The 17,531-nt window shown below is 36.7% G+C and overlaps 1 protein-coding gene across 2 annotated transcripts in view; it reads left to right on the forward strand.

Moving 5' to 3' along the window:
• The window catches only part of LOC140488182 (AP-1 complex subunit beta-1), a 73,783-nt gene that overhangs the window by 27,955 nt on the left and 28,297 nt on the right, over positions 1-17,531 (forward strand). For both annotated transcript variants that reach the window (XM_072588064.1, XM_072588065.1), the window contains exons 6-13: positions 3,610-3,800; positions 4,156-4,377; positions 7,079-7,199; positions 9,433-9,528; positions 10,051-10,166; positions 11,151-11,316; positions 11,684-11,782; positions 16,874-17,133. In XM_072588064.1, coding sequence (XP_072444165.1) covers positions 3,610-3,800; positions 4,156-4,377; positions 7,079-7,199; positions 9,433-9,528; positions 10,051-10,166; positions 11,151-11,316; positions 11,684-11,782; positions 16,874-17,133 — 1,271 coding nt within the window. The remainder of the gene's footprint in view (positions 1-3,609; positions 3,801-4,155; positions 4,378-7,078; positions 7,200-9,432; positions 9,529-10,050; positions 10,167-11,150; positions 11,317-11,683; positions 11,783-16,873; positions 17,134-17,531) is intronic.

The raw sequence follows: 17,531 nt of genomic DNA on the forward strand, positions 1-17,531 counted from the left end.
AGTTTATTGCTGAACAAGGACTGCTTGATAGCACTTTTGATGACTTCCCATCACTTTACTGAAGATCGGACATGTACTAATGGGGTGGTAATTGGCTGGATTGTATTTGACCTATTTTTTGTGTACTGCACCTGTGTGGGCAGCTTTTCATATCAAATATTTGCCAGTATATTGGAATAGCTTGGTTAGGGGCATGGCAAGTTTTGAAGTATATATTTTCAGTAATATGTACAGAATGCTGTCAGCTCCCATAGCCTTTGCCCCTTCTGTGTCTTCATCTTTTCTTGACATCATATAGAGTGAATTGCAATGTCTGCAGATTAACAGTAGTAATGTTGGAGATTTCTGGAAGAGATGGCGATGGATTGTTCTTTCAGCACGTCTAACTGAAGATTGTTGCAAATGCTTCAGATTTATCTTTTGTACTGAGCCCTCTTGGCCTTGGCTGCCACCTATTTTTGAGGCTAGTTTATTTATGTAGCTGCCTCCTCGTGAGTTGTTTAATTGTCCACCAACATTGACATGGACAAGGATGCATTGCCAAATTGAAGAGCATAAAAGGATATTTAAATGTAGATTACTATCAAGGTGAAGGTGATCAAGCATTTAAAGTAATTGAGAGTTGAGCTATTCTAGTTTGCGTAAAGAATGCTATTTGAAATGCTTCTATGCTGATGTACTGATGTGCATGATTCCATCTGCACCTTATTATCACAACACACCACCCCCTCCTCACTTTTGAGCTTCTCATCCTGCCAGAGATGTTTGTGCAGATGATCTCTCAACCATTCTATGAAGCTTATTGTTAAGCTGCCAACTGAAACTGACAAGGGAGGCCTGAAGTTGCATTACATTAAAAAAATTCTGTTGAATAGCACCATGAGTTTAATCTGAAAACTGTTATAATAACATCCAACACTAATTCCTGCAGTGATTCAGTTTTTTAATTATCCAGGCTTTCTTTATTGATCAGTGGATGATTATTTTAATCAAATAAATCACCACTGATTCATGACCTGAAGATTTTCCTTGGTAAAGTTGCAAACCTGAAAGCCTTTGACTGATGGATCAAATTTGAATGCATTAGGATGAGGAAAAACAATATGCTCTTGTCTGTGTCAAATGTGGATAGATTACTACTACTTTCACGTGTGAATGCTTTAGGGTAGGGGAATGACTTTTTATGAAGCTGTCTTATCCTGTATTAAATGTGTTTTTTAAACAGAAAATTTTCTACATGCAGGTTATCAAAATGTAGCCTATCAAAACTACATTTTAATCCTGGTTAGGTGTTTAAATTTTTACCAGCATGTCAAAATGCAGCTATTTTCAAAGCTGGTGAGCAAGTTCAAGAGTATGTACTGGAGGAGATTGAGAGGATAGCATAAAAACCAAATGAGACAAGTAATTGAAGAAGAGAAAATTAATCTTACAAATTGTTACTGAAGGAATGAACTAAAAAGGGAAGAAACCTTGCCAGAAAAAGAACAAATTTTGCTGAAGCAAGCAGCACTTGCACAGACAAAACAGATTACCAGTAAGGTGAGCAATCAATAAATTGTCTCAATGTGGTGTAGCAATATATTGCAACATAGACTATAAGATTTGAGCAAGTCTCATCTTAGTGACTTTTGATCTTGGGTGATTAGCCTGGGTTACATTGATCATGTTGTAATGAATTGTACACACATTTTAAAGTAAATGTCAAAGCTGGGAAGAGAAACCTGATAATGCTCAATAGGATTGGAATTTACAGTGCACTCATTAGGAAGATTCACAACTACCTAAAATATGTACTTCCTACTTATGCCTACAATATCCCTACTAGCTGGTGCCTTTCCAATAAGAAATGTCATGCTCATATTTATTCATAGAAATTTTAAAATATGTCATTTGGGTGCATACATTTCAGTAAAACTTGAGTTTACATGATTAAGGGCAAAGTCATGAATTGCAAAGGATATTTAAGTTCGAGCAGCAAATAGTTATTACAAGGAGAGGGGTTATGTGGAGCATTTCACCTGTCAACAGCAAAAGAGTATTTCTCTGTTCTGGTGACTAAATTACTCCTGTAACTTCTGTTCCTTGTATGCCATTGTGAGCAGATTGAAAGCTGCTATAGTTTCTCTTCCAACTGTGGCTGAAATTAATGTTGATGTTTGAGTTTTTTTTTCAATCACTGCTTCTATGTTGACTTGACAAATCTGGTAGGACGATGAACAAATGCGACATCTCAAACCTTATTTTCATTTATTCTCATGAACCTTTTGTATAAAATTGCCTCCCTGGAGCCTAGTATTTCAGCTCGACAGACATAAGAGTTTTGCTATTCCAAGCAAGTTGTTCTTGGATCCTTGTTTGTTATATTTGAGTGAAACATTTAATCTTTTTTTGACGTTTTCATTTTTTTAATTCAATCTTTGGATTTGGGTGCTACTGACCAGGAGGTATTTATTAATATTCCAAGTTTCAGTGATTTAACACAACTGAATGGCTTGCTAGGCTGCTTCAGAGGGCAATTAAGGGTCAAGCACATCGAAATAGGACTGTAGTCACCTATAGGTCAAATCAGTTAAGGACAGCATGTTTCCTTCCCAAACGGACATAATGAATCAGTTGCACTTTTATCAACAATATTTACACTTTCAAGGTTATAAAATAGGATTCAGTGACCAAATGATGAGCTGAATTGTTAACATAATTGTGGTACTTAATGTCTCATTCAGTCTGCTTTTCAGTAGTGCCAAGTAATAGAAGCATATGTTAGGATTTTAAATAAACCCCATTTTTGTCCAATAGTCTGTATCTATAATGTAGTCAATGGGGCAGCATGGTGGCTCAGTGATTAGCACTACTGCCTCACAGTGCCAGGGACCTAGACTCAATTGCATCTTCAGGTGACTGTGCAGACTCGACACAGACATTCTCTCCATATCTGTATGCGTTTCCTCTGGGTGCTCCGGTTTCCTCCTGCATACCAAAGATATGCAAATTAGGTGGATTGGCTGTGCTAAATTGCCCATAGTGTCCAGGAATGTGCAGACTGGGGTGGGTTGGCCATGGGGAATACAGTATAAGGTAGAGGTTTAGGGCTGCGCAGGATTCCCTTTTGGTGGGGTCAGATGTTGACTCAATGGGCTGAGTGGCCTGTTTCCACACTGTAGGGATTCTATGATCAAATCTTCCCATGCCTTTGATTGTGCTCATTTAACAGTGTGATAGTGTTTGTGTGATATCTACAGGCAATGTGCACTACTGTTTGCAGAAGATATTTCTTATTTGTAGGTATGACAGAATCCGACCTTTTTAAAACTGAAAAATTCTAGGGATTTTTATTTTGTGATGACATCCTCAGTCCTTGTAAGAAATTGTTAAAATCAAGCCTATGCTGTTTCTTCTGATCAATTTATATATTTCTATTTATCCCTCACCACATACGATAATGAACTAGTCAAAATAATTTTGAACCATATACTGATGATGGACAATGATAAACCGGGTCCAAATAGCCAGTTGGAGTCCCACAACATTTTTGGAGTAATTTCTTTTTGAGTCACTTTGACATGAAAGTTCTCTTAACGAAATTCCCTGAACTCTCTTAATTTGCAGGTGGTGGCAAATGCTGTGGCAGCTCTGTCAGAGATTGCAGAGTCTCATCCAAATAGCAATTTATTGGACCTCAACCCTCAGACTATCAATAAACTTTTAACAGCCTTAAATGAATGTACTGAATGGGGACAGATATTTATCTTGGATTGTTTAGCCAACTACAGTCCAAAAGATGACAGGGAGGCTCAAAGGTAAAACTGACACATTAAAGTATTTTCTTACTTTGAGACAATTATATATTATTCTTTTTTCTAGAATATTTATATTTTCCAATTTTAACAATGCATTGGTTAAAAAGTTGTATTTATAAATGTTGATCCTTTTAATTGCATGAAGAAAATGTGCAACTTATTTGTTTTTTTAATAAGTAGAAGTTGAAGCACCAGTCTGCATCTTTCAACTAGTAATTGGGCCTTTTATTCCATTGAGTTAAATTAGTGCCCAAGTCAAATATCATTCTTTCATTCTTGTGTATTAGAATATGTACAAAATGTGTTAATTGTGATAATTTAAACATGACTTTAACAAGAATCTCTTGTTTGATAGCATCTGCGAACGTGTGACGCCACGTTTATCTCATGCTAACTCGGCTGTTGTCCTGTCGGCTGTAAAAGTCCTAATGAAATTCATGGAAATGTTGTCAAAGGACTTGGATTACTATGGCACTTTGCTGAAGAAACTGGCACCCCCACTTGTAACATTGCTGTCTGCAGAACCAGAGCTTCAATATGTTGCCCTCCGGAACATTAATCTCATTGTACAGAAAAGGTATATTTTGCTGTTTAGTTTTTGGAAGTAACGGAGCATTTGTGTTATAAGGCATGAAGGTTTCTAGGAACACATGTTTTAAACAATTAAAGCATCAACATTTATTTAAAAGTTACCATTTGACCAGATGTAATTATCACTTTGTTCTTTGGTGTTAAGTGTTAATATTTTCAAATGAATCAAAAAGCTCTGCTTTTTAAGTTTCATTCTAAAACATGAATTATAATAGTGTATATTTTGTGCAATAGCTATAGTGCAAAAAGGGATGCTTTACTATGCCACTTATTGTGTAGGAGCTTATCTGATGTCCAGATAGATGTACAAGATCATTTGTTTTTAATGATCAGGAAACAATCCTGGCTTTTTAGCTGGTATTCAATCCTTAAGTATTACCAACAGCCAGATTTGCTAGTCATTCATTTGATTGCTATGTTATGGACCTTGCTGACTACTGTTTGCTGCAATTGAGATTTTTCTATAATACTGTGCAATAAACTAATTTCATAATTCACTGAAGTGCTTTGGGTTGTCTTAAACACATGGACGATTTCATATGAATGCAACTCATTTGTCTTTTCTTTTATAAAACTAAATGAATTTTGCATGGGCTTATGCACAGTTGGTTAACTTGCAGTAATTTATTAAGTCCTCAAGCTGTGGAATTAATTCACTTTTAATAACTCATTGTTTATTTTTGCCAGCTAGTTCAAGTAAACTTGTTTGCTACTGTATTATGCATGTCTAAATCAAATTTCTGCCATGAGAATTGAAAATTTTAAACTGGTGCAGCTGAGCGTATAAATTTGTTTAAGAGAAACTTTATGCTCCATCTAATCATACTGTTTGTGACTGGGGATGCTAATTGCTGATATTACCGATATCAAAGTTAAGTTTCCTAATACCAACATCCTTTGCCTTGCACACTACTCTTCAAAATTCTAGTTGGGAACCAAACTTCTCTTAATCTGCTGCCTATTGATGTCCATGTCTCTATCGAAAACCTCTAGTCCCTCTTGGGCTAATGATTACCCCATTTGAGCTTCCTAAATCTAGTGCGTTCAGACCTGAAACGGGAGGCAATGGCGTAGTGGTGTTATCGATGATCTTAGTTCCAGGTAACACTCTGGGGACCCATTTCAAATCTTGCCACAGTAGATGTTAGAATTTGAGTCAATAACATCTGGAATTAAAAGTTATTGATGAAATGATTCATTGTCGATTGTCAGATAAACCAATCTGGTTCAGTCATGTCCTTCAGGGAAGGAAACTGCCTTTCTGCCTGATCTGACCTACATTTAACTCCAGACCCGTAACAATGTGGTTGACTCTTAACTGCCCTCTACGAAAATAGGGATGTGCAATAAATGCTGGCCCATGACTAATGTGGTCAAAACTCTGCCAAATTATTTGTTGTTTTAGGATCACTTTGGCGATAGATGTAATTCTTTTTTCAGTCTCATCTGCCTCATGGGAGCCTACTTTCTCTTGCATGATTCCATTTGTACAAATTCTTTCCCTGCCCTCAGTCAGCTAATGTTGTGAATAAAGTCATAGTCATACAGCATGGAAACAGACCCTTCAGTCCAAATTGTCTATGTCGACTAAGTTTCCCAAACTAAACTAGTCCCATGTGCCTGCATTTGGCCTGTGTCCTTCTAAACCTTTCTGATTCATGTTCTCATCAAAGTATATTTTAAATATTGTAACTGTACCTGGTTAATGTTCCTTTTCAAAACTGCCTTCATTATTCCCACCATTTCAAAACAAAAAGATCTTGAATCCTCCTTTTGTAAAGTACCATCCAATTTCAGATCTTGAATATATCATTTCCTATTTTACTCTTCAACCTTAATTTTGTATAAAATAAGCATGCTTTAGTATTCTTTGAAGGCACTTTACCCCAATTAGATTGCAAACCTGTCTCAATTGCATATTATACAAATTAGACTAATATTAACAAAAGATTAAAGTTGATTTATTTCCTTACTGTTAAAGTGTTTAATCCTTATTTTCCAGTTGAAATTTGAGTATGTGACTAATTTCTGACCATTCTTGGTTTACCTTGTGCATGCTGTGCAAGTGGTTATATCGAAGAATGCATAGACAGTGTGAATTTTCCTTGCAAAATTGTAAATTCTGTAAATCTGAAATATTGAAAATCTATATCAGTTTTCCATTTCAACAGGGAAAGACAGGTTAATCTTTCAAAGAGTTTGTGAACATCACAATAAATATTTTGATCAGCTTTTCGAGTTAATGTGCAATCTGATGAAGTGATATTCATCTGAAATATTTGCATGAATAATTGCAGTACAGTGGCCAAATGGTTTACTTCTGTACTATAATTTCTTGAAAATTATATTCAAGATGGTGGAATGATACAGTGGAATAAAGTAGTATGCCAGATGTTACAGCAGATAACAGCATATTGAAACTGCTACCAAATTTTGAATGGCAATGAATCTTTAGGAAAAATCCACACTCTTCACTGGTCCTGTTGTAAACTGATTCACACTTAGATACACATGCAAATATAATTGTCCATAGTGAGGCATATCTTTGTCATCTATTCATTCTGTATGAATTACCATGCATAATCATACTTCACACATTTGTATTGAAAACTGGAATTGAAACGTTACAGGAATTAGGAGCAAAGTGAAATGTAACTTTTATACTAAATCTTGTTTTCTTCAAATAGGCCTGAAATTCTTAAGCATGAAATGAAAGTTTTCTTTGTAAAATACAATGATCCAATTTATGTGAAACTGGAAAAACTGGACATTATGATTCGCTTGGCTTCTCAAGCCAATATTGCACAGGTCAGTACTTGAAATGTCCAAATTACGTTGATCATAAAATATTGAAAGGACTTGCGTCTGACAGCATTTTTGGAGAGAGAAAAGTTTATGAATCTAGATGGCCATGAGGTCAGATGAAACATTGTTAACTGACCAAGTTGGCTTTGTTTGTCTCACCACGCGTGCTGCCAGACCTGAGAATTTCTAGTATTCATGTGTATATTCACATTTCAGACAACTGCTTTTGCATTATGTCTGTGTTCTTTTATGGAAGAGCAGCCTTGAAAAACTGCTCAATTTTTAATCCATGGTCATACTTTAGCAGTGCTTCATTTTCAATTTGTGTGAATTATGAAGCATTCTTAACTGATTTTTAATGCTTGAAGGTGCAGTTTTGCTTGCACTCTAAATTGTTGTTCAGATTGGTATGTTTTATTTACAATTGTTGGAAACCTTGCTGATGTGCAGTGATTTTATCGTGTTAAGAAAGGGAAGTGTTTGGAATACTGATTTCTTTGGGCTAAAAAACTATGTTTGAACTGTTTTCTAACATGAGCTCCACCTTACCCACAAAGTTTTATTTTCAAACATTTGATCGACATCAACTGTGGATTGTATTTTCATTTTTTGTGTACCTTTTTGTTAGTTATGAACACTGGAATAATTTTCCCAGTAAATAGTTGACAGCAAATAACAGATACAGCTAAATGACCTTTAACTGATATAGATTTCAATTGCAAGGCTGTTGAGTCATCCAGTGAAATGGGCAAAAATTCATTACGTTCAAATTAATTATTCATTTTTATGTTGCTCTGATGAGATTTGTCCATATCTAGTGATTTCACAGAAAAATTAGATTAAGGACATGATATCTAGGCTACCTGTTATTTTGTGAAGTCAATTTTATTGTGACTGATTTATTCACACTTCTTTTGCACTAACTATATATAATTAGGCTACTGTTTGCTTTTTCAATCCAGATAGAATGCAGCTGTTTGTCATAACTGTGATGTTGGATTGAGTGGGACTTTAGAGACAGCAATCTTAAATCCTTTTAAAGGAAACCTGATCCGTTCTCCCTTGGACATTTCAATAATCTTTAATAAATGAATTCATTTTGCTAACAGCAATGGCAAGCTGACCGTTCCATTTGTCTCAAAGCATAATTTTTCAATTGCTTCCCATAGTAATTAGGTCCTAGTTATTGTATGTATTATTTACTAGTTTCTTTCTCATGAAAAAATCTTTGTGCAACCAAACACTAGGATCTCTAAATTATATGAACTTGGCGGTTAAGATAAGATTCTTGTCAAGAAGGTTAACGATAATTTGCTTATCACAATATTGTTGAGGAGTAAATAGAGTCATAGAAATGTACAGCACAGAAACAGACCCTTCGGTCCAACTCGTCCATGTCGACCAGATTTCCCAACCCAATCTAGTCCCACCTGCCAGCACCCAGCCCATATCCCTCCAAACCCTTCCTATTCATATACCCATCCAGGTGCCTTTTAAACATTGCAATTGTACTAGTCTTCACCATTTCCTCTGGCAACTCATTCCATACACACACCACCCTCTGAGTGAAAATATTACCTCTTAAGTCTCTTTTATATCTTTCTCCACTCACCCGAAACCAATGTTCTCTAGTTCTGGACTCCCCCACCTTGTCTATTTATCCTATCCATGCCCCTCATGATTTTATAAACCTCTATAAAGTCATCCCTCAGCGTCCGATGCTCCAGGGAAAACAGCACTAGCCTATTCTGCCTCTCCCTATAGCTCAAATCCTCCAACCCTAGTAACATCCTTGTAAATCTTTTCTGAACCCTTTCAAGTTTCACAACATCTTTCCGACAGGAAGGAGACCAGAATTGCGCACAAGTATTTCTTTTTAAGTTGTAGTTGTCCGAAGGGCAGCTTTGAGACAAAATGAAGCGGTCTCAAAACAGGCAAAGTATTTAGCTTTTTAAAACCAGCTTTTTTGGGCTAATTGGCACTTTATTGAAATTAATCGGAAACTTAATCTGGAGGCCAAACTAGAATTGGTGTGTTTATATGCTGTGCCTATATTTCTACAAATGTTGCCAAATTACATTGAGACTATCATTACATTTGCAAATTTGTTGATTATGGAAAATCCCAAAAAGAGGACAGATCCAGTTTTGAAACTGTTTTACTTACCTTCTAACATAAATTGATTTATGATGCATGCAGTTTTTGATTAGCTCATATTAATTATTCCAACTTGCAGGTGTTGGCAGAATTGAAGGAATACGCAACAGAAGTAGATGTTGACTTTGTACGGAAGGCTGTGCGTGCAATTGGACGGTGTGCTATTAAAGTTGAGGTAAAGAATAAATTCTAAATATTAATGCTAGTATATCACAGATCAGACTTGTGAATTCCTGATTGAGAAAATATTGAATTACATGATGCGAAATGGTTACTGTCTTCAAAGCGCTCTCTAACCAGGAATAATGATCTACTTTAGCCTATTTTTATGTTAAGGACTCAGTGCAGTTATACTAATTGATGGCATGCCAAGACTTCAGTTTGTTAACTTGTGCTCTGATAATTTATTATTTCATTAAAAGCTTTAAATAAATTTAATTTAGTTTAATGAAGTGATACAAAGTACTTATTTTTAATTCAGCATTTCCAGTACCTCAGTAAGAGTGAGTTAAAATTCCTGTGAACCCTTGATTCCATTTTAAGCCCAATTCAAGAATTTTAACTAATTTCCGTAGATGTTGGAATGAGAACGTTGACGTGCATTAAGATATAAAACAATAGCAGTAATGTCTGATTGTCTTTTCTCATTTGAAGGAAAACTGCAGCAAGCATTAACTTAATAAATGCTTTGTTTCAGCAATCAGCAGAGCGCTGTGTGAGCACACTCCTTGACCTCATTCAAACAAAGGTAAATTACGTTGTGCAGGAAGCCATAGTAGTAATCAAAGACATCTTCCGCAAATACCCAAACAAGTAGGTTCTATTTGTGATTTTTTTTACAATAATGTATCTGTTTTATGGATTTCTTTTCATTTCAGTAAACTCAAGAAATATGTGCACACTTATTAAACGTCCACATATTTCTGCCTATTGCCCAAATGCACTACATCAGATTTGATGTAAAATAAATAAATGAACAGGAAAGCAAAAACACAAATAAAACTGACTCCATATTGTGAAATTTCCAAGTAACTTGAAACTTTTCAGCAAGTGATGTCTCGAAAGAAGACTACATTTTTTAAAAAAGCCTCTTTATTTTGATTTCTGAAGTTTTGCAGTTGTAATTGCTTACTAAGCTATTTGTTTAAATTGCTTCATAAAACTAATCTAAAAGCTAAGTGACTACTGTTTCAACAGTGATCTAAGTTTACTATGATCATTGTAGTCATAAATTTAAAATTATATTGCTGGCTAAGTATTCGATGTGACTATCTAAAATTTATTCATCCTAATCTTCGCACAACAGTCTTTTAATACCTTAAGTTTGGCGTGTCTATATGGTAAAAATGAGAATTGAAAGACACTGCCCACACCATGAATATGAAAATGACATGGTTGCATTATTTTTTGTACACTTTTTTTCACTCAATTGTACTTTTGTTTACTACCATTGGTTGACTCAGTGCCTTCAGCCTTGTTTGAATATGAAATGTGTCTTATTGCATTCTAATTCACAGAATTATAATAACAATGTGAATCATGGGTGCATAAATATTGCATGTGCATTACCATTCCAAAAATGCAAAACTGCAATGTAAATTTAGCAATGACCTCACTTAATTGTAAGAGTGGATCATACTTTCTGTAGAGGACATTGCTCCACTTCATTTCAGAATCAAGTTGAGCCTTGATTCCACTTCCTCATATCACTTTTAATACAATGTAAATAGTGAAATAGCTGAAGTGTTTTATGGATAAGGGTACTTTTATAAAACGTCTTCTGCCTTATAAATTAAGGTACGAAAGTGTTATTGCTACACTTTGTGAAAATCTTGACTCGCTTGATGAACCAGAAGCACGAGCTGCTATGATCTGGATAGTAGGTGAATATGCAGAAAGAATTGACAATGCTGATGAACTATTAGAGAGCTTCTTGGAAGGATTTCACGATGAAAGCACACAGGTAAGAAGTTGATCTTCGGCTTTCCAATATACCCAGATAAAGGGGTAATGTTTAGGCCTGAATGGTAAACAGACAGATTGCCCTGATATTCAGAATTGTTTTAACATGTCTCATTATTTTAGAGTCTCCTACACACAGACACCACTGCCTTTGGGCCATACCTGAAGAGCAGAATATAACTTCATTAATACTATGAATATTAGAATCTGTTTGTTAGATACCGATATATATATATTTTGATTGTTAGGGTACTTTTGCATATGGAGTAACATTTTTATCTTTTTAGAAAATTATATCAATAAATCTTTGTTTGCCAAGTGAAATGCAGTTCATGATTCCTCATGACATTTTTGTCCTTTTGTGATAGGTTCAGCTTCAGCTTTTGACAGCTATTGTGAAACTGTTCTTAAAAAAACCAACTGAGACGCAGGAACTGGTGCAGCAAGTTCTCAGCTTAGCCACGCAGGTTTGTTTGTTTTTCCATCTGTTTAATAAACCTGACTATAAAATTGGAACCCAGATGTAGATTGTAACCCAGTACAATTTTTTTTTGGTCAATCCCTTTTTTTCAAAAGGACTATTACAAGCCCTGTAGAGACCAATAGATGACTGACCAGTGACTGACCAAAGGACATTTTGTTTTCTTTCTTCATTCATGGAATGAGGGCATTGCTGGATAGGCAGTATTTCTTGCCCATTCCTAATTGCCTAGAGGGCAGTTAAGGGTCAACCACATTGTGGGTTTGGAGTCACATATAGGCCAGACCAGGTAAGGATGGCATTTTCCTTCCCTAAATGACAAAAGTGAACTAGATAGGCTTTTCTGACAATCGGCAGTGAATTAATGGTCATCATTAGATTCTTAAAAATTTCAGAGATTTATTGAATTCAAATTCACCATCTGCCATGGCAGCCTTTGAACTGGATCTCTGATTAATTATCCAGCGATAATACCATTAGGCCATCGTCTCCCTCGTGCTTGCATATTTTACAACTTTTACAGCAACGAAGAAACTAAATCTCGATGAAACATTACTTAACAATAATGTTTACATAACTACATCAAATAAAGCAAGGTAGTTTCTTATTAATTAATAACTCAACCAAAATACTTAGATTTTTAGCTTATGGTATGCTCCCAGCAGGTCCTTGCAGATCAAATTCCAAAGTCACTCCAGCTTTATATCAGCTTCTTCTCCCTGCCATGCCAGGGCAAGTCTTCAGTTGTCCTTTGAAAGCTGTTCCACTTATTCTTGTAATTATTCTCAATACATATTTCCACAAGTCTAGTCTCTTCACAGCTACTTCTCACCAGCCTCCTGTTTGTTGGCTAACAGGAGTCTCTTTTGTGTCAAGATGTGAAAACAATGCCAGAAATTGTGCTTTCATACATACTGTATTGACCCCCTGTTTTCAGCATGAAATACTATGCTGTCTTCAGTAACTAGCCTGGATTTCCCCCTCAGTCCCCAAGACTTGAATGTTTTATTCCCTTAATCTTATGCACCAACTTACAATGCCTGTTGTAGATGGTGCACAGGAATATAAGACATGACCACACAGCAAGCGGTGTCTGGCATGTTGAATGCTGAACAGAAAAGGGCCATGTAGAAAAATGAATGAAATGTGAAGCTGCCTCTAAGTTGGAAGTCCTAATATTTGGTATCTTGTTAAATAGCTGTTTTGCAGTGAGGCAGTATGGTGTTGGTGAAAATCTGGTGCAAGAATGGAAAAAGGAATTTGCCCTGAAGGTGCTCAAGACCAAAAACGCCACCTAATAAACGGACCAGTGACTGACTTGATTTGAGAAATAATTAGCAGGATGAATCTTTTAAAATTGTGGAAATTGTTAGTGTAACTAGAAATGCAGTGTATATAAACTAAGTTCTCCAAATCAATAACTGGATCCAGCAGAGATTTCAGATCAGCAACTATTTGGTGTAGCTATGTTATGGACTGATGCTGCCAAAGACCAGGATTGCTCATAATACCCATTAAGTAACTTCAGCATCGTGAATGAAACGCCCATGAATTTCAATATGCCCAGCACCCTAGATTGTGGCATGGAAAGGTTCAGAAACCGTTCTGGTGAAAGCAGCAGAACTTAAGAGCAGATTCACGGTGGTATAAGTCTTTAGTAATACTGACAAAACAAGATTAAAACCCAATAGTAATTTTCAAATGTAAAAGCATGCTGAACAAAGTTTCATGCAGGAATTTGTTTGCATATCCATGACCTGATTGAATGGATGAGGATGATTTGAAGATATGGATAACTTATGGAATAGGTGTCAAATACACCGCAGGAACGGACCCTTCAGCTCGCCAAGCCTGTGCTAATTCCTGTGTCTTATTTAGACCTGCTACCTTTCGCTCATGTGCGGTTTCTGTTCCTCTGTTCACCTCCTATTCACATGTCTATCAAGATACGCCTTAAATGTTGCCAGTGTGCCTGCTTCCACCATCTCCACTAGCAGTGCATTTCAGACACCAACCATTCTGTGAGAAGAATTTTCTCCACACTTCTCCCATAAACTTACCCCTCTCATTTTGAGCCTGTGCCTTCTATAGTTGACCTTTCTGTGCTGGGAAAAGCCTTTGACTAACCAACCTGTCTAATGCCCCTCATAATTTCGAAGGCCTCTATCAGCTAATCCCTCAACCTCCATCTTTCCCATGAAAACAATCTGAGTTTATCCAATCCCTCTTGGATCTAAAACCCTCCAGACCAGGCTACATCCTGCTAAACTTTCTCTACACCCTCTCCAAAGCATTCATGTCCTTCTGGTAGTGTGGCAACCAGAATTGCACACAATATTCCAAATGTGGCCTAAGTAAAGTTTTTGCAGCTCTAACATAATTTACCAGCGTTTATATTCGTGCCCTGGCTGGTGAAGGCAATTGTGCTGTTGTCTTCTTGACCACCTTATCCACCTGTGATGCCACTTTGTGATCTGTTGACCTGTATGCCCAATTCCCTCTGTATATCAGTGCTCCTAAGGGTTCTAGCATTTATTGTATAATTTGCACCTGACTTTGATCTTCCAAACTGTATCATCTTGCATTTGTCAGGATTAAACTCCATCTGCTATTTCTCTGCCTAAATCTACAATATATCTACATCTGACCGTATCCTTTGACAATCTTCCTGACTACCTGCAACTCCACCAATTGTGGTGTCACGCACAAACTTACTAATCAGACGACCTACATGTTCTTCCAGATCATTTATATTACAAACATCAAAGGTCCCAGCACTCATCCCTGTGAAACACAATTCAATATTCTCCATTCCACAAAGCACCATTCCACTTTGTCTACCATGACCAAGCGCGTTCTATATCCACCTAGCCAGCATGCCACGGATGCCATGAGACACTCTATTTTGTACCAGCCTGCCATGAGGTGCCTTATCAAATGCCTTACTAAAGTCTAGATAGACAACATCACTGTCTTTTCCTCATTAGTCATTCTTGTCATCTCCTCAGAAAATATTCCCTGCGCAAACCCATGCTACCTACCACTAACAAGTCCATTCCCTCCCAAACATGAATAAATCCTGTGTCTGTGTCTTCTCCAACAGCTTCCCCACCACTAACATCAGGCTTACCCAGTGACCTACTTGAAATATACAGCTTACAGGCAGTCCCTGGGTTGGAAACCGGTTCCTGAGTCCATTCACGAGTCTGAACACAACACAATATAAAGCAGCACAGGAAATGTTCATATGTTTGATGTCTAAAATTACATCCTGTATGGGATCACATTAATACTTATGAATGTTCATAAGTTGGGGCACACCTGTGTTGTTGTAAGGCATGTTCAGATGCCATTTAAGCAAGATCTATTGAGCTCTCCATTCCCATTAGCCCTAAAGGACTAACTTTTCTATCATCTGCTATCTCCTGCCTTCTATTCTCTCTCAGCTGTTCCTTCTGTCATTATGGCAAAATACTGCAGCTGCTGGAAATTTGAAACAGCACAGGAAATGCTAGAGAAATTCAACAGGTCTGACAGCATCTGTGGAGAAAGAAACGGTTAACATTTCAAGTCTGGTATGACTTCTTCAGAACTGAAAGCTGTTGGAAAATAGAGGTAGAGGACGAGCAAGAGAGCAGACAGTACAGAGAGAGGCCTGATGCAAAAGCATGGGGGTTGTTAAGTGGAGAGAGAAAGAAAGAAGTGTAAGTTAAGTTTTTTGGTCCTTGCTACTACGTGCAAAGATAACAAGATGCAAACATGGCATGGTTGTGGAGGCAGGAAGGGTGGGGGTTGGTAAAGAATGCAAAAAAAAAATGCAGACAAGGAGTCGTCTGTTTTTGAAGTTAGTAAATTCAAAGTTTAGACCCTGAGGCTGTAGAGTGCCGAAGCAGAATATGTTGATCTTCGAGCTTTCTTCAGTCTCTGTCCTTGTCTCACCCACCTTCGCATAAAACCTGTTACATGGCTAGCCTTCTGACCTGAGACCTCTTTCTTCTCTACAAAGATGCTGTATAACCTGCTCAGGTTTTTCCAGCAATTTTTAAAAAATTATGTAACATTTAAACCCAAGTTGTCCTGCAGTCACTTTGAAAGGAAAGTTAAAGTATATTATCATAGCTAATTTCTTGTACAAGAGCCAAACTCTGGTTATTTAGGAGGAAATATTTACCAAATGAAAATAATTTGGTTAGAAACAACTGGGCATGCGTTCATAGTTTACATATTATAAATAGTTGCACCAGTTGTATTTTATTCTTTTTCATTTATCTTTGAACTTAAATGTTTCATTTAGAAAGTGTTTTTTAAATCTGGAACATTTTGGCAATGGTAAAGTCAGTTAAGAATCAGTCACGTGGCTATTAGTCTGAAGTCACATGTGGGCCAGACCTGGTAGGATTGGTGGATTTTCTTCCTTAAAGGACATTGGTCAATGAGGTCGGTCTTTCTCATCAACAATTAACAATGGTTTCATAGTCATACTGACACTAGCTTTTAATTGTACATCTATTGATTAAATTCAAATTCCACAAGCTACATGGTGAGGTTTGTACTCGTGTTTCCAGACCATTAGCCTGGGCCTCTGGATTTCTAGGTACCATCACTACAGCACAGTCTTCCTCTGTTACTAGTGATGATCCCCCTGACATCTATGGGAAGAAATACTAAATATTTAGTTCACTCCAGCTTATTAGATGTATCTAAAAGTCTGTGGGTATAATTGAACATCAACTTATACTTCTGCATCATCTGTTAAATGGTGTACTGAAGAATGGCTAAAGATGATGTAATGTACACCAGTAGAAGATGGAAGTGCTATAATGTACTTCATTACAGTTTATTTGTCCTTTTTGTTGGGATCATCTTGTTGTTTTTACATTGTTTCAAATAATGAATATTTGCTGTCTGATGCTTGCTTCATGAACTAAGCAGTTAAAAATGTTTTCTAGATTGTGTTCTTTATTCAGCATTTCAATGAATGGATATAGTGATTAAAAACCAAGTATTATGCTCTGCTATGACTGGTTTGTACCTGAGGTATAAATACTATTCCAGTGAAATCTTTTTTATGTTGCAGGATTCTGATAATCCTGATCTGCGAGACCGTGGCTACATATACTGGCGTCTACTTTCTACAGACCCAGTAGCTGCAAAGGAAGTTGTTTTGGCAGAGAAACCCTTGATTTCAGAAGAAACAGATCTTATTGAGCCAACCCTCCTTGATGAATTAATTTGTCACATAGGAACACTGGCTTCTGTATACCATAAGCCACCCAGTGCATTTGTGGAAGGTAGCAGAGGTGTTCAGCACAAGAGATTGCCACCACGATCTGGATCGTAAGTAAAAATTCTCTAAGGATATTTGTTTCTGCTTTCTTAAACCAGATGGATCATTAAAGTTTGCAGCCATCTGGCTAACTGCATGACTGCTTTTTCGATGAGTAGGACCTACTAATTGGAAAGAAAAGCTGTCTATGCCCATTGTCTTATGAAATAGACCATTTGATATGTAACGTTGTTTAACTTATGAGTGATTATGAATGACTTTTAACTGTAAAACTATGGAGTAATTGTGCATAACTGAAATGTTTGTTCATTGGCGATGTTTTCACTCCAATTTTCTTTTCATCATTGAGTTTACCTCATGCAAATGAGATCTCTTGCTTATTTGAAACAGCCTGAGATTTTTGGAGACTGCTTCAAATAAGCAAGAATTTTAGGCAAAGGTATCTCAT

The sequence above is a fragment of the Chiloscyllium punctatum genome, chromosome 17 (assembly GCF_047496795.1).
Source record: "Chiloscyllium punctatum isolate Juve2018m chromosome 17, sChiPun1.3, whole genome shotgun sequence".
In the NCBI taxonomy this organism is placed as follows: Eukaryota; Metazoa; Chordata; class Chondrichthyes; order Orectolobiformes; family Hemiscylliidae; genus Chiloscyllium; species Chiloscyllium punctatum.